At 39.9% G+C, this 24,690-nt stretch overlaps 1 protein-coding gene across 1 annotated transcript in view; it reads right to left on the minus strand.

Moving 5' to 3' along the window:
- The window catches only part of COL4A2 (collagen, type IV, alpha 2), a 140,979-nt gene that overhangs the window by 33,460 nt on the left and 82,829 nt on the right, over positions 1 to 24,690 (minus strand). The window contains exons 4-17 of the mRNA XM_009997970.1: positions 14,846 to 14,980; positions 14,719 to 14,763; positions 12,494 to 12,610; positions 11,730 to 11,801; positions 10,163 to 10,198; positions 10,004 to 10,066; positions 7,215 to 7,250; positions 6,516 to 6,557; positions 5,929 to 6,003; positions 4,885 to 4,929; positions 3,645 to 3,707; positions 2,939 to 2,983; positions 514 to 567; positions 198 to 264 (exon numbers count right to left, since the gene is read on the minus strand). Coding sequence (XP_009996272.1) covers positions 198 to 264; positions 514 to 567; positions 2,939 to 2,983; positions 3,645 to 3,707; positions 4,885 to 4,929; positions 5,929 to 6,003; positions 6,516 to 6,557; positions 7,215 to 7,250; positions 10,004 to 10,066; positions 10,163 to 10,198; positions 11,730 to 11,801; positions 12,494 to 12,610; positions 14,719 to 14,763; positions 14,846 to 14,980 — 895 coding nt within the window. The remainder of the gene's footprint in view (positions 1 to 197; positions 265 to 513; positions 568 to 2,938; positions 2,984 to 3,644; positions 3,708 to 4,884; positions 4,930 to 5,928; positions 6,004 to 6,515; positions 6,558 to 7,214; positions 7,251 to 10,003; positions 10,067 to 10,162; positions 10,199 to 11,729; positions 11,802 to 12,493; positions 12,611 to 14,718; positions 14,764 to 14,845; positions 14,981 to 24,690) is intronic.

Genomic DNA, 24,690 nt, shown 5'->3' on the forward strand with positions numbered 1-24,690 from the left:
CAGCAGGAGAGACAAAGAAGCCACTTACCTGCAAAAAGTGATTAGGCCACTCTCTCGGAAGGCAATTATACCTTCTTGGATAGTTTAGCAAACCACAGGTTTCTAAGGAGTTTAATTCTCTGAATTTTGTGGTTTTGATCTATGTAAAGGGTAGTAAAGTACAGCTGAGATATGCAATCTAGGCAAAGAAGATGTACCTTTCCTTGGGATGCGGGAAGGAACATAGGAAACTGGTCCTGGAAGACCCATCTCGCCTGGCTCCCCCTGTCAACAATGATTGAAATATCACATCTAAGTACATTATTCTAGAGAACTTCTTTAAAAATGGAAAGGCATGCCCATGAAACACAAATAAACAAACTTTGAAAAGAAATTTCTGAGATTTCAAGTTAAACAATCGCACAACTGGTTCTGCAATGACGACAAACACAATGGATTTTATGTGACAGGAAAGAAAAGAAAGCAAAATGACATCTGGCTTATTGCTTCTAGCAGATGAAAGTAAAGCAGTACCTTGCCACCCCTAGGACCATAGCCACCTGGTGGACCATCAAATCCTGGAAAACCCTGAAATACACATAAAAATGATTGACTTTTCCTTTATCAGAGAGATAATAAAGTTATTTGTTAGTGTGAAAACTGTGCAACAGAGCTAAGCAGTTCATCTCCCTGGGGCATAGTGATTTGGGTAAAACCATTAAGTCTCATGTTTTGATGTTCCATCTCTTGGACCAAGCCCAACTTCCACCAAAGGCCAGAGGGACCTGTTGTGTTGCAGGCTCTGTCACTCCTGGCAGTGGTACAGATGAAGGGAGCACCTACACTCAATAACCCAAGGAGGTTCTAGGATGGGGGAGGAGAAAGGGGAACCCCTCTGTGCCAGGTGACCCTGAGACATGTGGGCCAAGCAACCAGAACACACCAACCTGCTGCAAGAAGAGTAAATGAGTGAATCATTACAGGTAGACATATTTTCACTGGAATACAAGCAGTGAGTAGCGAAACAGCACTGAAGTGCACAGGTCCCTTTTGCTGTGTTCCAGGCATCTGGAGCCTGTTTGGCCAAAGAGGGGTTCTCTGGCTGAATAAAAAGAACTCAGGACCAGTCCAGAAGGTGCCTTCATCCAATTCTCCCAACCCTGGGCATGCCACATCCCAGAGAAAATTTTCCATCCTTACCTCAGCATATGTTAAAATATGTAAGGTCCTGCCCACTTCATTCTTTTAAAAGTTTCCAATCCAAAGTATGTGGATTAAAATGGGTGGTAAAACACAGTGCATCCTATCACATGACAGTGCATTTCAGCTGCTGGAGGTGCACAGACTGAAGTGCAGATTCCAGTGATGCTGATACAGAAGAGATGATCTCTTCTGTGTGCTATACTCAGCTCTTTGACCACTTTTCTTATGTACAGATAATGTTCATATATACTTAGGAAAAAGACTAGTGGTAAAAAAGTGAGCTTTTAGTACAAAACAGCAGCCAGATCATAAACTGGTATCAATTAACACTGCTTCACTGAGACCAGTAGATTGGTATATTTCACACCAGTTAGATTATTAGCTAGGGGTTTTTTTGGTGTTTTTTTTTTGTTGTGTTTTTTTTTAAATTCAGCATCTCCTGGGTTTCACAGTGGGTACAACTCCTACACAGAACTTGAAAGTTAATAACCCGCTCCGTAAGTTACTCCTGCAGTTCTGAAGCACTAAAAATACCACAGCTCTCAGCAAGATGCCCCAAAATGGACCGCAGGCTTCAGAGACTTTGCCATGATGGCAACTGTACATCACCATCAGAAAATAAGCCTCTTGAGCATCAGGTGTAAAATCTCTTTACACTAGGTGGAGCTGCTGGCCTAGAAGTAAAGCCAGAAGCTTCCTAATTAACTGCTACTTCAGCTAATGTGTGCAGGCAGGACCTAAGCATCCTTCTTTGCTGCTTAAGACTGAAATTGCTCAAAAATCAACAAAAAGGAGATCTTTCTGAACAGCACATTGAGTAGGTTGTCCTCTTTCATACACAATTTGTACAACAACACTGTCCAAACTAATGTACATTCCACTAAAAGAATTGCCATGATCCACCTTCTACAGGGGAAGGCACGAACCTTTTCTGACTGGAGCATCAACCTATGTTAAGGTCACCCAGCAGACCTGAGCAGGTTTTTCATCAGTCTCTTCATGTGTACTTACAGCATATTCCCTTCCACACCTCTAGGCTTTGTGATGGGATCAAGTCACTTGGCAATTTATTTTTTTTTTAATGTATTTCATGTACTTTCATGTCCCATGTGTTTTACATTATTATTGTTATGTCTTGGTGGCAGGATAAATCCTTAAACAACTAAGGATGGAGAAGTATGGGAAAGTTATGCATCCAACAGCTATTAGAATACCTCATGGAAGTGACTTTTAATGCTGACTGAAGAAGCCCTTTTTTCTGAGATCAAACAGAGAGTATGAGCTCTTCTCTGTCTAACAAAAAGCTATTTAAAGTATTTGGGTGTGTTTCCATGGGGACAGAGATTTAACTGGTATATTTATCAGTTTCCTTCTCTTTTTATTTTGTATATTCAAGATAGCCATATATCTCAAACACAACTGCAGAAAGCTATTTAAAAAAGGAAGTTTCTGCATGTAGGAAGACAATTATAGAAGTCATGGTTGCAGTAATGAGAACAATGGAAATGACACGTCCCCACAGTGCCCTTAAAACATGTTCATGTTTTAAACAAGACAAACTTTAATTATAGGGGTATTTTTTTTCTCACTGATGAGAAAAATAGCTGAGCCATAATTGCAATGATGGATGAATCCAGTTGATATTTGTTAGACTACAGCTCATGTAATTACAGACAGAATTTGTCTTCTACAGCTTACTTTCAGAGAGATTGTCTACATATGTGGTAGAAACAACAGCCTTGTATGAAATACTCACTCTTTCTCCACTGAGTCCTGGAAAACCACTGATGCCAGGCAGTCCCTATGAAGGCACAGTAAATTTAGCAAAATAAATGACATCCTAACACCCTACTGATTAAAACCCATTATTGAATCTGGTATTTGGTTTTTATCTCTTAATCAATACATTGTGAAATGACCATGAAGGTTTTAAAGACGGATGACCTTTTTTTTTTAAAAATGTATGCTGAGTATTGTTCTCACTCTGTTTACTTTTACTGCACTGTTTACTGCACTTTAGAAACAGTGACCCAAAAAAAGCATTCGTAGATGCTACAAGGTAGCCATATTTAAATTAGCTGTTTTTCTAGAGTAAAAAATAACCAGAGCCAAACTCATGTTTATTAACCATGGTCTGAAAAGAGCTAAGATGGGAACCGTGAAATACAATCTGTGCTGACAACCAGGACAGGAGCTGTGGTCAGTGCACACAGCTCTAGGGGATGCACAAGGTTTCCCAATGATGATACAGGCATACCTGTGAGTACCATGGGGCCCTCCTCCCATTACTATTTCAAAATGGCCTTTTAATTTTCCTGTATCAGGCAGGGCAGAGCTGGCCACAACCTGGTGGGCTGAGGAACTATAATTTCTATAGTTTGCTAATCTGTTTCTGAAGGCAAACTCTCAACTTGGTTTTGCACATTCAGCTGGGTGAGTTTTGCCTTTCATGAGTGACTCACCCTTTGTCCTGGGAAGCCTATTACTCCTTCTTCACCTTTTTCAGGAGCATAGAGAAGTACACCCTAGGAAACATTACAAGTCAGTTCAACATATTTCTTCATTACGTGCAAAAAAATCATAACACTGTTTTATGAGAGCTAAACAGGAAGGAAACATCATTGTAACACATGGATGATCTAATAATAGCTACAAGTGAAAGAACTGTTGTCCTTAAAATTAAGTGTAACATGCTTGCTTCATAACAATAGCAGGAGCAGGCAATCAGGGAGAGGACAAGGTTTCCCTCCTATCATATCCTCCTTCTCTGTTTCTTCTGTGGCTGTAACTCTGAAGAAGAGCCAAAGCAGTTGTTCAGCAATACAATCAATTAAGCAACTCAGATTAAGCCCAAACTGTAGCTTCAGAGAGCTATCTGGCAAACACAGGCATGCTGCTATCTGTGCTACTATAAAAATAAAACCAACAACACATATCCCCTTTTGCTACATCAGCATAAAATCTATGGTTTTCCTAATGAGGTCAACAGAATTATGCATGTGTAAAATTTGACCCTCAGTTGAAGAACTGTCTAGTTCTTCACACACAGAGGGCACCAAGGCTCCCACTGCAATCTTCTCCCATAACCTTGTGGAGAAGCTGACCAGGCCATCTGAGAAAATAAAGCTCTGCAAAATGCTCAGTGAAGTCTCTCTAATTGGTAAGGACTGTATTTTAAATCACTCTGGGAAGTAAAAAGGAACCACTCCATGGCAAAGATATTTAGACAGTTTAGAGTTTGCCTGTGAGTTAACTAAACCACATTCAGTCAAGCCTAGTTGACAGCTTGAAATGATACAGCAACACATGGGATTACTGTCCACTTACTCAACAGACTTAATAAACAGTGAGATCAAAAGCCTGCATGTGCTGGAGAACAGACTGAAAAGGAATGAGAAAATTTTGCTATATACTTATTTAATGAAGTGGAATTTTAAAACAGATCAGCAGTAATAAAGGCATCTATTAATAGTTAAAGCTAAAATTTTAAAAAGTGTGTGAAGGAAAACCTTATTTTGCTAAACCAGCAAGAGAATGAATGACTGGTTGTTCTGTGGAGTTACTGCACATCATGTTGCTCAGGTTTTCTGAAGTGACACAACTGATGCCTCTGCTTATGTGGTTCCATGGCATTTCTACGAAGAATGCACCAGTATTAATTCCAAAATTATGATTGTCTTTGTTCTTCTCCACTTGACTTACTGGAATTCCAGCTTCCCCTCTTTGTCCAGGATCTCCTCTTTCACCCTAACAATAAAGAAAAAGTATTCAGACACGTTGGCAGTCCCAAACACTTGAGGTTGTAGCTGCCTGGCTGGTCAGTGCCTAAGCAATGCCTATGAATAAATGCTCAGTTTTATCTACTGATACTCTGTGAATTATCTGATCAAAAGTAAAAATTTCTGTTAGGATGAGACAAATTATGGCCTAAATTCTACTTGCTATATTGACAGTACCTCCTTTGAATACAAAGGCACTCCAGATAAGTATCTCATACATGGACATCTCTGCTTAGTCAAGGAAATCCCAACATGTGTGTTACTTTATACAGACTACAGATTGTCAAAGACTTTTTTAGATCTTTCAGTATCACACCAATCTACTTATCTTACTGCAGAAATTTCATAAGCCACAGGGACCTTCGAACTTCAAATCTGGGATGAAAAACTACTGGTCTGGAGGTTGGTGTCTGATACAGAATATCTGGGTACAAGGTGTAAATACCTCTGCTACCAGTAAGAAGCAACAGATGTGAATAAACTACATCTTGCTGTTGAAGATTTCTCCAATATGTATGAACACGCTTTAATTTTAAGTGTATAAATATCTGCTCCATATAGATCATTTATGTAAACAGACACAATAATTCAGATAGCTTCCCTAAAGATAAGCTTCTTTTACAGGAAGATAATTCCACTCACTGTTATGAAAAATAAGACATTGAATAATTTCCCAGCAGTTACTTCTGTTTGTAAAATGAGAAGATGTGAGTGATGGCCAGAACAAAAAGAACAAGTTTGCCTGAGGCACCTCTAGTCTGTGAGAAGTGCTTTCTGAATGACTTTAGCCACTGCAGTTTCAATAAATACTTCATGATCCAAGCTGTGGGGAAGTAGCAGATTTATATTTTTATATGCTAAAGTCTGTTAAGTTTTATATGTAAAAGCACATTTGTACAATATTTTAGTGTTGGTACTGCAGAGCTCTTAGTTCTTTGTGTATTTTGGCAAAATACTCTGTAGTTACCTTGTGTTTGTCAGAAGGGGCAGCCATCAGTTCTCTTGTAGGAAGCCCAGGTGGACCTGGAGGACCTGGGGGGCCCTGTAGGGGTAGCATAAGGGTACATTTATCAACAGTTATAATACCTCATTAAGCTGTGGCTCAGCAGAGGGTCTGAGGAACTGCAACAAAAGGAGCAATACAGATTTGCCCCAGCTAGGAATATGGTTCTATACTTCTGAATAAATTGATAGCAAGATACATTTTTTTTTAATGCTGGGATTAACACACAGCAATACTTGCTCTTGCCCTGTGTGTTTCCAGTATGATGGCAATGATTATCACTTCATATGGCTGTAAAATTTCAGAAGTGTTACTTCTGTGTTGGTGTAAATGAGGGCACAGATAGACCTAGACATATAGAAGTTAGTTCAGCTATACATTCCTTATGGAGGTTATCATTACTTTAAAAGTTACACTCACTTGTTTTCGTCTTAGAATTACATAAAACAATTGGAAATCCAGACACTATTTTAAATAGGTTTCTTTATACATAGCAAATAACATCAGCCTGTCCTTTTCGTAATTATATTAATTCATTAGTTTTCTTTTACCTGTTCACCTTTTTCTCCATAGAATCCAAGGCCCCTGTTGCCCTGTAAAAACAATAGGTCAAGACTTAGTAAGTGTACGACTCAGTTTTCTAATGTAAAATTGCAATTTAAACATGCTTAAAGGCCTTTTCAGGCTTTCAAGTCTGTAGGACACCACTGAAGAACTGCAATCAAGTAACATGGCAGCTTTACCTCAAAGCATTTTAAAAAGTATGTTAATAGACCTAAACATTTAGAAAGACAACTCAAATTAAAATCTTGTGCTACCAGTGCTTCTTACAACAGACTTTGAGTCATTCACTGAGTAATGTCATGAAAAGATCAAGCATTTCTCTTGCAAGTTTTTTAATAGCACAGAATATTAAATAAAAATACCTAAGTGGGCTGGAACAATGAACTCATATATTTTTCCCTCTGAGCTATAATTGGATATTGCAAAGATTGCAAGGATTCTCTGTTCATGGGAAGATAGTGTGACTATGGCAAATTAAATCTGGCTCTAGAGCTGGTTTAATCTTTTCAGGGTAGGGGATCCCAGTGTAAGATTAACTTCTTGTGGTATGCAGCCAACACAGAAGGTCTTGTGCTACACAGTCTTTGGTGCAGCCTGTGGTTCTCTATTTTACTGCCTTCAAGTGGGTCTTGGATAAACCTCAGTGACACAAGATCAACATAAATGACTCTGACACAAAGACTTACTTGTGGTCCTTGTGGTCCTCGGGGCCCTGGTGGTCCCTGGGGAAACACAATAAGGGAGAGCAAGTTACTTGTTGCTTTCTGACCAGTGCATGCAGAGGTCAGTTACTTTATGTCTGAAATATAAGAATATATTTAGAAGCCAGTGTATTCCTCAGCATTCAATATGTTATCCTCACTGTATTAGCTGTGTCTACTGTTCTGAAAAATAACCACCTAAGTCACATTGTAACCCTTCCCAACAGAGTAACAGTCTCCCAGTTTAGAACAAATGAAATCCCATTTTTATTTCAAGTAATAAGAACTTTGCTTTAGGATTCTGACTTAGTAACATACCTGGAGTTTAGCACATCTTTAGGTGCTTCATTGGACTGGTGTCTTGGTACTGCATCTGACTGTAAGGGGAGCTGAACTACCATATGAACTACCATAACCTACTTGGTATTGGACAGAATGAAATCAAAGGAAGATGGTGGGAAATGGAACTGTAACAGGAAAAAAAGCTGCTGAAGTCCTATAAGAAGAATAGCAGGAAAGCCATTCATTGGAGACACAACCTGCCTTTCTTCAGTCAGCTATGGTAGTTATCAAGCTCAAATGGGCTCTACTCATGAAAAGCTCTGTCAAATGCAGGAAAGGTGGGGTGAATAAGAAGCATGAGCTATTCAGAGAAGAAGATGGTGAACAAGAGGCATAGAAAAGGGAGAGAGCTGCAGATGGAATCATCCATCTACTGAACCGCAAAGGTAGGTTAGGCAAGATCAAGCCCTACCTGCAAGGAAAAGATAGTTACATTCAGGTAAGACCTGAACTTGGTTGGCATCTCTGCCTTGCTATGTACTTTTGTGTGCAGGAACAATAGACTGGTTCTGAAAAAATTACTTTTGAATCAGTTTTGGCTGGTCAAGTAGTTTGTGAGCTGCTGCCTGATCGACTGGGCAGACACATTGTGCTTCATGCTGCCTGGAGGCCTTGCAGGGATTTAGGGAGCCATGCTTGCCTTTGTGCAGGATTTTGGACTAAAAGAAGAGGGACAATGCAAACTTAGAAATGGGAAATGCTCTCAGGTCCCTCCCAATGGTGAGTCACAACTTTAGAGATAGAAAATATAGTTGGACATACTTTGTTAAGAGCTGGAAATGGTGGGGATCCATTCACTCTGGAAGAGTGCTAGGAAGAGATGTTGCCAAGATGACAACCAGAGGGATGTGGTCACCGTGCTCAGAAATTGTATGGTTCATAGCACTCCTAACATCCAAGACAGAGCACCAGGAACATGAAGCATTCTGGGCTGGGCTCCTGTGTGAAGCTCATGAACTTTGTGGGTTCACTCTAGACAAAGAGTAATGAAGCGACTGAGGAAATTTGCCTTTAGGAGGACTAGGATTGAAAGACAAAGTGTAGCTTATGTCAGATGATAAAACAGACCCCTGCAGAAAATTAACTTTGGAAAAGCTTAGAATGCTGTGGATTTAGTCCCAGATTATTATTTTTTTTTCTTTGGAGGGAGGTGTCCCTGAAAACAGCTGTGGAGGCTGTGTGTAAGAAGGCCTGATTTTTTTTTCCCCCTTCAAATCAGTGATGTAGAGCAGATCTGAAGTGAATTTCAAAAAAACACAACAACAAATAAAAAAGCAAATGCTATAAAGTTGTCTTACAGGAAATAAAGCAAGCCTGAAGAAAATGAAATACATCGGATTTGAACATCTGCTTCTCACCCATAAAACTATTAACCACGACAATAAAATATGTAGAAAATGTTGTATGGCGAGAACACAACTTTCCCAAATAATTATCCTGTAACAGTTGTCATGTCAATGCTGTAAATGTTGATTTTGGAAAAAAATACTGACAAATACTTTAAAAATAAAATTGTGTTCTAAATACTAACAAAGAGTATTATCTATCCAATCTCCTGTAGGAAGCATGAAGAGCTAATATACATATGAAAAACTCAACATGCATTGGCAATGTGCGCTCACAGCCCAGAAAGCCAACTGTAACCTGGGCTGCATCAGGAGAGGTATGGTCAGCAGGTCGAGAGAGGTGAGTCTTCCCCTCTGCTCTGTTCTCATGAGACCCCACCTGGAGAACTGTGTCCAGCTCTGGGGTCCTCAACACAAGGACATGGAGCTGTTAGAGCAAGTCCAGAGGGCCACAAGAATGATCAGAGGGCTGCAGCACCTCACCTATGGAGATAGGCTGAGAGACTTGGGGTTGTTCAGCCTGGAGAAGAGAAGGTGCCAGGGAGAACTTATAGCAGCCTTCCAGTACCTGGAGGGGCCCACAGGAAAGCTAGGGAGGGACTTTATCAGGGCAAAAAGTTATAGGACAAGGGGTAATGGTTTTAAACTGGAAAAGGGGAGATAAAGGTTATACATCAGGAAGAAATTCTTGACTGTGAGAGTGGTGAGACTGGAACAGGCTGCCCAGGGATGCTATGTCTGCCCCTTCCCTGAAAGTGCTCAAGGCCAGCCTGGATGGGGCTTTGAGTGACCTGGTGTAGTGGGAGGTGTCCTTGCCCATGCAGAGGGGTTGGATCTAGATGATCTTTAAGGCCTCTTCCAATCCAGACCATTCTTTGATTCTATGATATCCTTTAGGAGCAGAAAAAATAACATATTGTGGTCCTGATATCTTTCATAACTCAGTGTAGGGGTATGCAAACTGGACAGCACTGAATAATCTTTCTTCTATTCATTTGCTAGGTTACAATCAAACACCATGGAACTTGCTGAGGTAATTATTCTGTTAGGTTTATTTTCTACAGAACCTATTTTAAATGTACTTACTGGTCTTCCTCGCTCCCCTCTTGGGCCAATGGGTCCTTGAATACCCAGGGTACCTGGAGGTCCCTTTAAATTAAAAAAAAATAATCCAACCATCAATTAATGTTTTTCTGATATCAGTTATTATGGACACTACATCACATTTGTTGTAATACTACTTACCTGAAAACCACTGAACCCTGGATCCCCAGGTTCCCCCTAATAAAACAAAGTAAAGAATGCAATAAATAATACATACAAAATTGAATAAAATCTTTTACTCACTCATCAATTTTTCTCTCATTCCAAAAAACTAGCCATAGCATAGAATGCTACACAATCCATTACATACAGATGCTCTCAATACAGGTGTTGAGATAACCAAATGTGGGCCACATGGGTTTTGTAGTTCCCATATGTACTACAGTTGCAAGCAATACAGTAGGAGGGTATTAAGCTGGCTAGGGAAGTTGAAGGTCCAAATTACAAGGCTGAATCGGAAAACAGATCATGTTCAATTCTTTTTTGAAAAATCCTATCTAACCAATGGCTTAATTAGGGTTATAACCTTAGCTGAAATGTACAAACTCATTTTTCATGAGTTGCATGGGAATTACCGAATCGTTTTGATTCTCTTCTGAGTCACTAAAAGCATTTGGAACATACTGTTTTCAGTGACCACATATTTTAACTGCAGTACATGTTGAAATGTTTTTGGAAATTGGATCAAAAAATGTTCTAGTGCAAAGACATCCCAATACGCATAAATAATGTGGTATTCAGTCCAGACACCTTTAATCATTTTGAATAGCATCCTAGTGAATTTGAGTTTAGTTAACAAGAGTATTATGTGGAACCAAGTACTTTCTGAAATGAATACAGGTGTCAGTATTCACCCTTGGCTAACTACTACAGCAATTCTTAAACATTGCTTAATCATTCCTAATGACTAGCAAGTGCACATTTAAAGAGTTTATTCAAGTAAGATTCCATTAAAAAATACAGGCAACTTAAAAATATGCCAACAGAAATCCAATTTTGGCACTCATTGTTGGCACAAAATATACATGAAGGATGCCAAGAGATCCCTTCCGTGATGAGTACAGCTCAGATGTAGCTTTTTACATACATTTCTCGCAATTTATACTCTAAGAGCATATGTAACCCCTTATTTTTATCTGATACCTCAAATTATACAAGACCATATGAGAAAATCTACAAGTGATCACAAAAGGAAGTTTTATGGACTAGATACAGTAAAAGCACGCATAGGAATAGCCAGGCTTCTCTAAATAACTAAATAATATATGGAAACATATTTTATCCCAAGTCAACCCAACTCCTGCATGAAGACCACACAGAAAAGATGTTAATATTAAATAGAATCATTCAATGGACAAAACTGTGGCAAAGAAATTATTTTGCCATGAATGACACAAGATGGTCATTGCATAAAGAGGGTAATATTTGAACTACAACATCCTCAGTGTCTCTGCAATCTACCCGTAGGCTGGAATTCCTTGCAAATAACTGAGTGGAGGGGTTTTTTTGTTTGTTTGTTTGTTTTTCCCTGGATATCAGATAGCCTTGGCTGTAACCAGAGAAAGCAGAAACTGCCTCACAAAACCTACACAGAATCGAAGTGGGCCTCTTGGGATGCATCCATCAGAGTGTAAGAAAAATTAACTCTCCATCATCTGCTTGAAACACTGTACTGATGGTTAATAACTCCCAGGAGTTACAGACGTACCCGGTATCGGCTTGCGATGTCCGGTGGCAGTATGTAGGGCTCCCCCTTCTGGCCCTTTGGCCCTTGCACTCCCTGGAGGTGACCAAAAACATAATCAGAATTAAGTTTTCATATAATATATTAACACATAAATGGCTAAGAGTAATGAAAAATATTTGTTGGAATTTCCACACCGCTGTTTAGAGGCAGAGACTCTGCCTAGTTCTGGAAATTCATGGTTTAAAAACAAAGTGTAAACTCACACAGTACATAGAAGAATGAATTTCTGATTCCAGGGGGAAGAAATTCCCATTGCCTGGGAGTAGTGTTACGCGGTAGCACTTCCTAAAACAGCAGCTGCAGCTCCCCAGGGCTGACACATGTCCTGGTACATGCAAGGAGCCCCACTGCTCACCTCAGCATGATCTTACATATCATGCCATGGAAAGCCAATACTTTGGCCATGTGGCAGGGAAGAAAAAGGTTATTTTAATCGGGAATTGTTTAATATTCTTTTACTGCTGTTCGATAAAGCTGTACAGGTTTTCTTGAAGCCATCTCCCCACACGACCTGCATGACAGATACAGCTGTGGGCAGAGCCCTGGCTGCAATTTAATAGCTAAGCACAGTGCAGAGTGTCCACAGTAAGTCTGCATGGATGCTCTGCTGGGCCCAAAGGGAGCTCTGTGAAGAGATGTCCCATTCACTTCCAACAAACACATGAATGAAACTCACTTCAGCCAGGATCTTAGCTTTAGGTACTCACTTACTGCCAGCAACTTACAATGGTGCCAGGGAAACCAGAGAATCCAGGAGTTCCTGAGTCACCAGGGTCACCTACTGTCCCATTACAGCCATCATGACCTGGTTTCCCCCTTGATCCTGGCTGCCCTGGATGACCCTGTTGAGGAAAAAATAATAGTGTTTATCTATCCATCTGTTTCTAGTTTTCCTCTTCCTGTAGTCGCACAGTATTTAGACATTCTCACATTAAGCCCAAGGCTTGGATCCATGGGAAACTATGATTTTCAAAGACAGAAACAGACAGTGTCTTTTTTTAATATAGCTGCAGCTTGAACCAGATGCCCCAGACAGCATGAAAAAATGAGTAGTCAAGGACCTTTCAGCAAGGGTAAGAAAGCTATGTTCAATGCAGGCTCTGTTAGGCAGAGAACTAAGCCAGATGAGGCTGCTGCACAGGGAGCCACCAGGAACTGGGATTGTTAAGCATTTCAGTGCTTCAAACTGGAAGAGAGGGAAGAAAGGCTCCCTGGGTTTGAACAGATTTCATGCTGGGAAAAAAGTCAGCGATTATTTTTGAGCTAGGTTGAGTGTTGTGATGAGACTTCTAAGTACGGAAGAAAACAGCACGGTTCAAAGCAAGGGAGCCAGGGAAACTGCAGAACATGCACATGAAGCCTCTGAAAAGTTACTTCTGTCTTGAACTGGATTTCCATTGCTGTACCTACATTCACCTTAATTGCTGTTGTTTCTGCTTTGAAATGAGGCTGCTGAGAAGAAAACCTGCCCATGAACAGCTCTTTCTTCCAGTGGACTCAGCCAGAAAACCCAGAAACAACATAACATACCATTTCTCATCTCTCTCTATAGAGCAAGAGTTTTCTCTTTGCTTCCGCTCCCTTGCTTAGAAGAAAAAGAAATTTGTCCATGTCCTTACCTAACTCCATCAGGTACTGGCATTCCTCACTCCAGAAGAGATTCAGGCTTGCCACTACGCTCTCTTGGCCTCCAGCCCCACATCCTAGAACTGTGCCATTACAGTTTGTACATGCATCTATCTACTTGCCTTCTGATGGTCAGTGTTAAGCCTAGGCCCAAGGAAACTGTTTGGAGAACGCAAGTGAGTGGGAAGGGCAAGGGACCTTGTGGATAGGACACAAGGAGCATGCAGGTTCAAGCACTGTCTGAAGGTATTTATCCCTCTCAATGCAATGTGCAGAGGTCGGGAAGGCAGGGCTAAAAATGAAAACTTGCTCAGGTAAGAGAAGAGGTCCAGCTACAGCAACACAGAGTTTCACAGGGGAGGGATTCACTCTCCTTTCCAGGACACCAGAGTGCTTGGAAACAACTCGGTATGATGTAGTGAGATGAACAAGATTCTTGGCTGCAGGAGTGTTAATAGGAATAGGAAAGAGGTTCTTCTGCTTTTCCTTTAAGAGTGAAAAAGAGAGAGAGGAGGAAGAGTGTGAGAGAGAAAGCCCTGAAACTCGATAGGGAGCTCTTCTGGAAACAAAGAAGGGTGAAAGCAGAGTGGATGTGGATGCGTGGGCTGCAGAGTGGGGCCCTGGTGTCAGGGAGCACTACAAAGGAAACCCAAGCCTGGGAACTCTGTCCAGGGATTCCAGTGACTCAGATTTCTTTGTTATTTTATGACACAAGATGTAAAGGACTGTAAGCTGGGAAAATGCTGTGCTGTGAACTTTACCCAGTTTTCCTCTTTGAGTGTTTCAGTTTCATGGATCTGGTCAATTTGCTCAAAGTTTGACACTGCTTAGTGTTCAGTAAGTTTTTTAAGACTACCTGAAGCATGTCATATGGGCTATAAAACAAATAACAATGTATTCTTAAAAATCATTGGTTTTTCTTCATGCTTTGCACCTCTGAAATAATTAAGGAATGACCCACTGGTGTCCTTCGTTCACAAGCTTAAGGGATGTGAACTACTTATCTCAGAGCTCTTTCCTACAAAAGAACATACTTAGCTGAGTAACCTCTAGAGACACAGGAAATTTCTGTCCTTTCTTGTTCCCTTTTACAAGGGGATTTCTCCAGAGGACAAAGAAAATGGACTTTAATTATCAGCACAGGTTCTGCTCTCTTGTGCGTCTTCAGTTCCACTCACTTCAACAAATGCCCTTAGCTTAAAAGTGTGTACGTGGCTGATGCAGAATTTAGCCCATAGATTTTAATTAAAGTACAAAGGCTTGAAACTAGCTTGCAGTATTTGCAGTTGGTGATTTCTTAAAGATGAGGTAACTGGCTACTTACAGGAATGCCATCTGCCCCAGGGAATCCAGTGACTCCTCTTTGCCCCTGGAGTGAAACAGTACAATTAAAACAATGTTCTGCCCAATATTTTGCTCATTAGCTAAAACAACAGATTTTCAAAAGTTACCACTTCTCCTTTGGGTCCACTTATTCCTGGTTGTCCTCTTTCACCTTTGTGACCTTTGGGACCTTGCAGTCCTGGGATCCCCATCAATCCTGGTGGTCCAGTGAATCCCTGTGATCCCAGGAGTCCTGGCTGGCCCTGATTAAAAAAAAAGAAAAAAGAAGAAAAAAAGCATTTATTTAGAAACAGGTGTGATATATGAAGTTGTATAAGTTATCACTGCTGCAATGGAGTCAATCTCTTGTAAAGAATCTTTTGATGAACATCATCTGGAAACACCATGCAGAGAAACTCCTGCAGCAGCGACTGCATTATGCATGATAAAATCAGTAAGTGGAAATCAACACTTGAATTCACTACCTGAATATTCACTGCTATTTCATAAAAAAAGTGGACTTTTTGGAATAAGGCTTCTCAAAGAGTGATTCTCAGTGACCTACAACACAAGCAATTATGCTCCAAGGAAGTAAAATATGCGTAATGGTCGTATTTCTTACAAATACAGTCTGATATTTAATGGCAGGAATTTCTGTGTCTGTGGGGATGAAATTTCTTCTTATCAGTGGAGCCTGAAAATGAATAGACATGCATGCACCCACACAGGTTGAAGACTTGCATGCAGGGCTCCCTTGTCATTCTCCCTTCCAGCACTGGTTCAACTCTTCAGGCCACTTCAAACATTGTTTAAAAATAATCCCCTGTTGACTGCCAACATCACAAGGCTCAACAAGGGAAAAAATCATTCTGAAATGACACAATGGTGGTTTAAGCAATGGGTTGTGACAGTATGTCTGAGATCTGTGAACCAAAGTGTTTGAAAGCCATTCCAGACATGGTGTCATTGAAGGCACATGTGTTTTGCATGCTCTACAGTGCTCAGTGCACTAATGACACTAGTAGTAAATCGCTGCAATCTTTTCTGGAGAAACAGGCTTCAATGGTGCAAAGCACCATTTACTAAGACTTTCTAATTAATCCAATTCTAATTAAAGTATTTTTAAAAGGCAATTAGTTTTTTCACAGACCAGTCTGCAACAGCATCAATATCTCACAAAACAAGAATTACAGCAAAACATGAACAAACAGATATACATCTATATAAAAAAGCTGATTAAAAATAGCACCTTGTTTTATTTTACAATACTTACAGTCTCGCCCATGCCTGGAAATAAGGTTAGGAGATGAATGCAATCCTTGTCCAAGAATGATAAAAGTTCAAGTTCATTGAATGCCACTGAGGTGGAAGGAGTGAAGAAAGACTTGAAGAAATGAACCTGAAGATACCCTGACTTATTTGTATTCACGAGTTGTAGTAAAGATACTGAACAATGCCTTACTGATATTAGGCAAAATTTATTTTATTCTTATACTAAAGGACAGGAACATTTCTAACACACTTTAAAAACTTAATTGTCAAGCATCTATCTGTAGTTAACACTTATCTATGCCTGCCTTATCTATGCTGCTATGCCTTGATATCGCAAGCCTGAAAACAGACATGACTGAAACAAAGCTTACTTCTAGTTTTAAAAACAAATCAATCTTTCACACTGCTTTTGTGGAAAATGGTTGCCACAACAGTTGGAGTAGGTTTTATATTTTGAATCTTATTGTATTATATCAAATGAGTCCACATTGAGAAGATGACATAGTAAAACAAAGTACAAAACTCAATGCAATTATTTTTTTTCTTGCAAGAAAACTAGGAACGAGACAACAGGAAGAATTAATTACATGGAGTTCCTTGAGACAAGCCACTATGATGGATCTCCTACAGGATGGATTGTTTGCTATACTGGCATGATTCATTTGACAAAACTGATGGTTTAGGAACATCGCCAAAGGACACGATGGATTTAAGTGTTTGAGCTCCCAGTGTGAAAGAGAATCTCTTCTGCTTACAACGAAGCCCAAATTTATACACCATCCCTACTTCTAAATCAAGCCTGCTCATGTGCATTACTAGGTATGTACCCCCAAATCTAGACAGGAACCTTTAAAAAAAAAAAATCATGAAAATGTTTATTATACACTTGCGAAGGACACAGAAAGATGAATAAAATTCAATTGAAGAGGCTTGAGTTGGGTCCAGTTTCAATTTAATTTTGAGAGGTTCTGAAAACAAATGTTTCAGTCACTTCCACAAGAAAGGAAAGCATGGGTCCTGTACATTGAAAATGCAGCTTCATTTCTGAAGTATCTGAAAGCCAAAAGAAGTCAAATAAATTACAAAAGCTGCTCATCCACCTGAGATATGCAAACCACCTCTGTCGTGTCCATCTATCCCCATTTTGAGGGCAGCAAGATGCAGGCAGAATGTGTGTAAAACATTTTATTGTCAATTCTGATAAAATGTTGACTATACAGAATTGTCAAATCTGTTCCTGACTTTCTTCAGGAGCTGTGCAGATCTGCAATACTTCAATGCTGACATTACATTTAACATGCTTAACTCTCTAATTTCGACATCAAACATCACTCTCCCACTTTCAGTCCATCTTCCTAACTGGTGTGGAGCAAAAAGTAAACAAGGAATGGAATACAAGGAAGAGATCTGGGCAACGCCAGTGCCCCTTCCCATGGTTTCCTGGCAATTATCTGTTCAGTCGATTGCTGAAGGGGTTATTTAATATCATTTGCAAAGAAGACAAAATAATGATCCTTCTGGGACCAGTTTAGCATGAGGCTAGAATCAGAGCTGGGTAAGTACTTAATATCATGACAATGTTTGTGTAATTCTTCAGCCAACTAGTACCCTGGCTTGTTAACTGAAATAACTTTGTTAACCTTCATTAACTCAGACTTGCCAGCTTTTACTCTGCTTTCTTTATGTTACATCTTTTGTTGAACAAGTATGTCCCTTTTTCATTAGCAAATGACCTAAGGACATTCTCTCTTCTGCAAAGGTCATCGAGGAGATTTAAGCAAAGACAATCAATTTGAAAGGTTTAGTCAAAGAAAGCATGACTCAATTATTAGAGTCCTGAATTCCCCTGTGTGAAATACACCAGGAACAGTACTGCTCTGCTTGTGCTCCTGGAGGGTCAGAAATCCTACAAAATTCTCCAAAGCCGTGAAAATGTGTCTGTGTGGGCTGTTCTCCACAGTCTGGATTAAATTTCCAGGTAAAAACCAAACCAACAAACAAAAAGCCCCAGTCATCCCCCACCCAAACAAACAAAAAAAGCAAGCCTAAGGAAACATGCTAGCCCTGTCATATTTTAGACAACTCCCAAAGTACTTCTTCTGGTGTTCCTTTTTCTTAAACTATAAAGCACTGCAGAAATGTGCTCTGGCCTATGGTACTCTCTGGCAGAGGCTTTCCATTTTTCTGGGTTAAACTGGAACTCTTCCTGAACGCAGAACATGGCATGATTTCCCCATAGCATGCACCACTGGATTTTCAGGCCAGTGTTGAGAAGCTTATCTAAGGGTGCATGACATGCTATGGCCAGAATGTTGGAGGAAGCATATGAAAAGGAAAAAGTGGGCTGATGGAGTATCTTGAAGACTGAAAAGACATTTTTTCTTTGTTCTTATACAAAACTTTCACGACTTTTTCGATGACTTGGAAAGCTCCCAATGTCAGGATACACTGCTAAATAGGCTGTCCCTGTCTTGCTCTTCATGTGACTTCAGCTGACTGGAAGAGGTCTCGCACAATTTGTGTGGCTGACCCAGCCATGTGCTAAAGCTATTTACAGAGAGGAGCAAAGGTCAGAAATTTAGGAAGCCTGAAGGAAATCTTCCCAGAAAATATTTGCAATGTTGCATATACATTGTCACTTGTCCAGTGACGTGCATGAAAGAAAATGCTGTTCAGGTTGTAACTGAATTTAATAGCTGCATTTTGAAATTAAGTCCCCGTGGACTTCAGAAGATCCTGATCAGACTTTTAAATCTGTGTTGAATGTTCATGTTTTGCAGCTTGAACCTTAATTTCCAGTTCTTTCAGGATCAGTCAAGTGAAAGAGATGTCATGTTGCAATACTTTCTTCTTTCTAATTTACTGCTAAATTTACAGTGTGGAAACAAAACTGGCAGAGGAGGGTGCACTAATTTTGAAAGTGACCAATTGTTTGAGGTGCTACACAAATAAAGATACAATAAATGACAATATCTGCTACAAAAGGTTTTTAAATACAAGTACATTGTCATGAACTGCTAAGAAACCCACCTACCAGCATGGAGACACGAAGAAAGGAGAAAACTATTTATTTGCAATAAAGAGGAGACAGAAGAGCTACTGCAGAGCTTCACTGTCACTGAGCCCACTTCTCCACATTTCATTACAGACTCCCATTTTGCAACTGCTTCTGGTATATGGCATGTGATGATTCAGTGTTCCCCACGCGAAAACAATCCTTCCAGCCCATAATTTATTTAATAGTGGACAAGAAGAAACGAGGTTAATTCCCTGACATTTTAAAAAGGTCACTGGTGAAAGGACAAGTTCACTTCCTGCGGGAAGGGTGATCTGACTGTGACAGACAAGTGGGAGCTGGGACTTTTCCTAAGAGGACTCAGCCTGAAATGGTCCCAGGAGGAACAAATGGGAAAAGGATGTTACGGCAATGACCTTGATGGAGTCCTTCTATAGTGAGACCAGCAAGTGGAACATAGAGCAACTCACCAGGGAATAAAATTGGTTATAAGGAAAATGAGCTGATTAAAAGTGTTAACCCAGGAAAAGGCATCCCTGCAGGCACACAGGAAAGAAAAAGAAAAGCTTTGAAATGTAATGCTGACAAAATGTGGAGAAAGGGTTGTAAATGTAGGGAATTTGCAATTCTCTTAGAGCACCATGCATGGAGGTAGGCATAGCAGAGAAACTGTTGAGCCTAACTGAAAAATGTATGACCTTAGTGCTCCCCTCACCCCCAAAAACATCAGCTTCAAGGAACTGCCTAAAGAACCCCGTTGCAGCACACTGACTCAGACTGGGATGGGCATTTCTCCTAGAGCATAAGTGTAGGAGTTTATAGATTGAACATATTAGAGGGAACTATATAAGGGAAGGGTTTGGGGTTCCAGCTCCACGTGGTGCACAGAGAAAAGCAGACCACATGGAGCATCTTAGTGTCGCAGCTCTACTGGTTGAGTTTGAGACAGCAACTGCTTCTGGTGGCCCCAGTACAGACAGCTCTCAGAAAGCCTGCTGCATAATACTCTCTGACTAATTTGCAGAACCAATTCCAAAAGAAGTTATGACCCGATGGGTCTGAACTGGCTATTTTTGCATAATCTCTATATGGCAGAGATACACATATAGTCTTCCTTTCCAGTCAGCTATACTAAGATGAAAATTTTTGTTTACCCACACTTCTCAGTAGTTACAGGAATAAAGCCAATTTAGAACACCTCACTTTCAAAGCTTCCCTGGGTACAACTTTAGCCACTGATGAGCACATCTACCATGATGCAGAAGACACTGGTATATTTCTACACCATGCATCATTATGCTGTACATTGAAAATGTAGTTTGAATGGTTTTCTTCACCTCAGCAGCTCAGAGTTTTGTTTCTGCAAGATTCAAACATTTTTGCAATTCCATCTGAGAAAAGCAGGTCAAAACAATCTGTGGAATGATAGAAAATACAACTACATGGAGCAAAACACAGCTATTGCTACCTCTGTAAAGACAGGTTATCTGGGAGAAAAAATGCTGAAGTCTGTGCAGGCTTGGTTGTTGAACATATTAGCATGTCACTTTATTCCTGTGTTCTCAGGACTGTAATAATGACTATTTTCTGAAAAACACATGATCAATCTTAGTTTGCAGCGAGCATTCAGAAGCTCCTCACTAGATGGCACCAGGCACTGCTGTTGCATGCAGCCTCACCAACCACAGGTGCACCTTTCCAGAGCATATCATAACCTTCAGGAAATCTGTTAAGGAGTTCAGGTAAGGTCAAGACATTGTTGTGCAAGGTCTAAGGCAACAATAGCTGAAGCTTTCATGCAAAACATCTAGCAGTGAGATAGCTGGGGTAGTGCGAATGAAACGAGATTAAATCCATCACACAACCAAGTGACATGGCTTCCTGAAGTGCCCATATTATATTGTTCACCCTATATTTCATGTAGTAGAAGGACTTGATCTTCTAAGAGGAAGAAGATAAACTTATTTTATTTCTCCAGTGGCCTGCTAATTTAAAGTCACAGGCCTGCATCTTCTCAAATTTATGTTCAGAATCTGTATTTTACTGTAGGGCTGGCATTAGCTTCTGTCACCACAAAGCTACCAGCATTAGGAAGGGATGGACTTCTATGATCTATCTTGTATATTGACAAGGAAATGAAGCAAATCTTTTATATGTGCCTTGAGCTGTGTGATATTCAATTCTCAAACACAGAGTAGCACTGAAAGAGTCAGCAGGCTTTAAGAAAGAGGAAATAGCTAATGGTTATTTCTATTTTTAATTTATCTTTTGCTACTTCAGAGAAGGTTATTTAGCTGAGTTTCACATTCCAGCTCATTTTCTCAGAAAAAAATTAAAACAACTTTCCTTCTCATTTGTTAAAAAGCTTCTTTTATTTATACTAAAAAATAAACAAAAAAAAATGTAAAAAAAAATCACTTTAAGTTAAAAATAACTAAAAAAACGAGCCTAGTTCAGCCTAGTGGCATGGTAGCAATTTGCTGCTCTTTCAACTACATTGTCTGGACATGCCACATTTTCTCTCAGGACAGCAGTGACCAAGTGACATTAACATTAATTCCAGAGCAGTGATTCAACTTGCAGAAGTTGTTTGTCTTTTTGGGGCTTTTTTGGGTTGGTTTTTTTCATTAAGGAAGGAATAAACATTCAGTCTTCACAAAAAAGAACTATGAAAGCATTCTCTTTACCAGAAGCCACAGCCCTTTTCTGTACTCAGTAAATGTAATAATTTTGTACTGTTTCGTGTTCCCACGGTTTGATCTAATTTGTGATCTTCCAGAAAGTTGCTATTGTCACCCAAGAAGATAAAACATGCGTCAAAGAAAATACACCCTGGAATGTAGGGCAAGCACTCAAAAGGACCAGTTAAAAGTCACAAAATACATAGGAGCATTAGTCAGAAATGCTTTTTGTACTTCATAGAGCTGCTGCAGAAAGAAACATACTGGGACCGTGGCAATGGTATCTCTAAGACAAACACCAGAAAGGGCAAGTCTAGACAAAACTTCATGAGGATTTCCATGTTAAGTCTTCAAAAGTTGTTGCATAGAGGAATGGAGAAGAGGAAGGAGAAGATGTGGGAAGGAAGCAGTGGGGAAGGGTTTTTTTGTTTGCAGACTCGGTAAGGGGATAGCTCTGAAAGTCCAAAGCAGTGTCTCTGCTGAAGTATGGCTGCAAAGACAAACTGGGGAATTTGGGATCAGAATTAAGACATGTATTAGCAAATGTATCTATCTAGTGAGAATGCTCGAATGAATGATGTGATAGGACTTTCAGTGACTTGAAAGGCACCACAATTTTTTAAGGATTGCATTTATTGAACAGATGTACACATTCACCTACATGCAATGTAGTGATCCAAAGCTTCTATCTGGGGTGACATCTTATGGCATGATATAGCCTAATGAAGATACTCAAACTAGGTCAAACAAATGCACCCTGAATGTGTTCATTTTTTTAACAGACCTTAGGTCGCTAGCTCAAATATTCACCTCCACATCACTGCTTTCTGAACTCTGCAAAAAGGAAATTCCCCAAAAGATGAAGTCCTGGCATTGTGGATTTAGCAGTTAGAATTAAGCCTCAAATAAACTTGAGCATGAAAATTATGCTGCATGAAAAAGAGCTGAATATAAATGCAATAAATGTACTAAACTTGGCAGGCAGTGTATGCCAGAACCCTTGCTACTGGTGGTGCAAAACAGCAGGATTTTCTAGGAAGTCAGAAACTTTTCAGCATAAAAAAGGGATCAGATGATCATATAGTGTGCTCAAAAGCACATCCATTTATTCCAAGTATATCATCTGGCCCCTACCTTGCTTCCTTTTTGGCCACTGAGATACATGTTTCTATTAGCCTGCTAGGAGCCACATAAACACCAGCACTTCTATACAGCTTCTTAGCTCGGTTTCTCTCATCCTTACTCAGGGTGGAACAAGATTTCTGCTTACATTTGGCTCTGTTAAAATTCTGGTGTGGGGCTCTGGGAGGAGGTAAGGGTATCATGGGGAACTCTTCAGATCTCAGAACACTTCAGAGCTGGGGCTGCCTGACACTGCAACATGGACATGCTTTGGGTTACAGTGAGAGTGCAATTAATGGAGCTACTCATTGTGTTGGTTAAACTGAGAGTACCAACCTAGAAAATTATCAAGGCAGAAAACACTACTTCTATGGTGTAAATATTGTCCCTCTGACTTCCAACTAAGCACTATCTTTAAGAAGAAGATAACTAAAATAACTTAGAGATGTTATTTCGAGTCAACTTGAAATTGAGATCATGAGATGACAATGTTTTATAGAATGCTAAAATGACATAGATTATCCTTGCAAAACATTAATTACTATTTAATTAATTGGAAAATGTGAGTTTGATGGCCAACCAAAAATTCACCAGAGAGGAAAACAGACTTGCCAAATTTGCTCTTACAACCAGACAAATATCAAGACGGTTGGTGTGGAGAAGGAGGAAGCAAGGAACTCCCAGTTACTCTGTGACAGTTGCTTTATCACACTGATGTAAAAGAGCCGACTTTGGTCATTGGTACCTATTAAACATTTAAGCATTTTAAGGGAGGGTGAATACCTCACACATTTTTAGCACAATGAGTATGTTTTCAAAACAGAAGAAAATTCTGTTTGTTCAACATGGGTTTTGACAGGACTAAAAAAGCCAGACATTTTCCAGGGCACCATACAATGCAATGCAGTCCTCCTAATCTGCTAGTATCTACACAAAAAATTGTTTAGAGGTGTTTTTTTTCATAATTTACATTCATTCCATTCATTTTATTACGATCATACTATTAAGATCAACGGCTTTTTATAACTTTTAAAAAATCACAGTTCACACGAAATGCTAAGGACTTGCATAACACACTGGGTTGGGTAGCTAGCTGTAAGTTAGCTGCTTGGCTAGCTGGGCTCCTCAAGACAAGACAACAACCAGCACCTGCTTGTGTTAGAACATTCAGTCATAGACCCGAGAGCTGCTCTGCCAGCCCAGTTTTTTTCAAATGGCTTTCAGTGGTGTGTGGGAGTGTTCTCAAGATCCTAAAATTCAGGAAGTTCAACACAGATGTTTTCTGTCAGTAGGAGCTGGAAGCACCAATAGTAACATCTGTTCACTTTTCATATTTGTGAGAACATTTTTTTTCTGTCCAAAAACCATTCACTGTTGAAATTTCCAAATTGTGCAACTGGCCAAAATGTTAAGCTCATTTAGGCTCCATGAGTTGAAGAGTATGTGAAAATTAAAACCCCTTCAGGATTTCAGTCTTTCTTCTGCCAATTTTTCCATTCTGTGCTCCTCTTCTGTTTAAACAAAAGCATAACTATTTTTGTGGTGGGAACAGCTATCACAACTGATTTGATCATGCAAATATAAGTTACTACTGACTGTTTTAACCATAGAAATAATTTTCTTATAGAGGCTGTGGCATTTTTAGTAACTTGTGTGCTGACATACACTTTTCATGTGGGAGCCCAGAATACATGCTCTAGCACTATGTACAAGGGACTCAGTGCAGATCTTAGACACCCTCACACTCTGGTCCTGGGAATTTACAGTTTGGGATGGTCTCTGAGTCCCCAGCAAGGCCAGATGATTGGCTCTGAACTACCAGGAGGGACAGGGGGCTTTAAGGCAGATGTGTGCGGCACTATGAAGAATCATTGTTTGTTGC

The sequence above is a fragment of the Chaetura pelagica genome, unplaced genomic scaffold, assembly GCF_000747805.2.
Source record: "Chaetura pelagica isolate M959 unplaced genomic scaffold, ChaPel_1.0 scaffold123, whole genome shotgun sequence".
Classification (NCBI taxonomy): Eukaryota; Metazoa; Chordata; class Aves; order Apodiformes; family Apodidae; genus Chaetura; species Chaetura pelagica.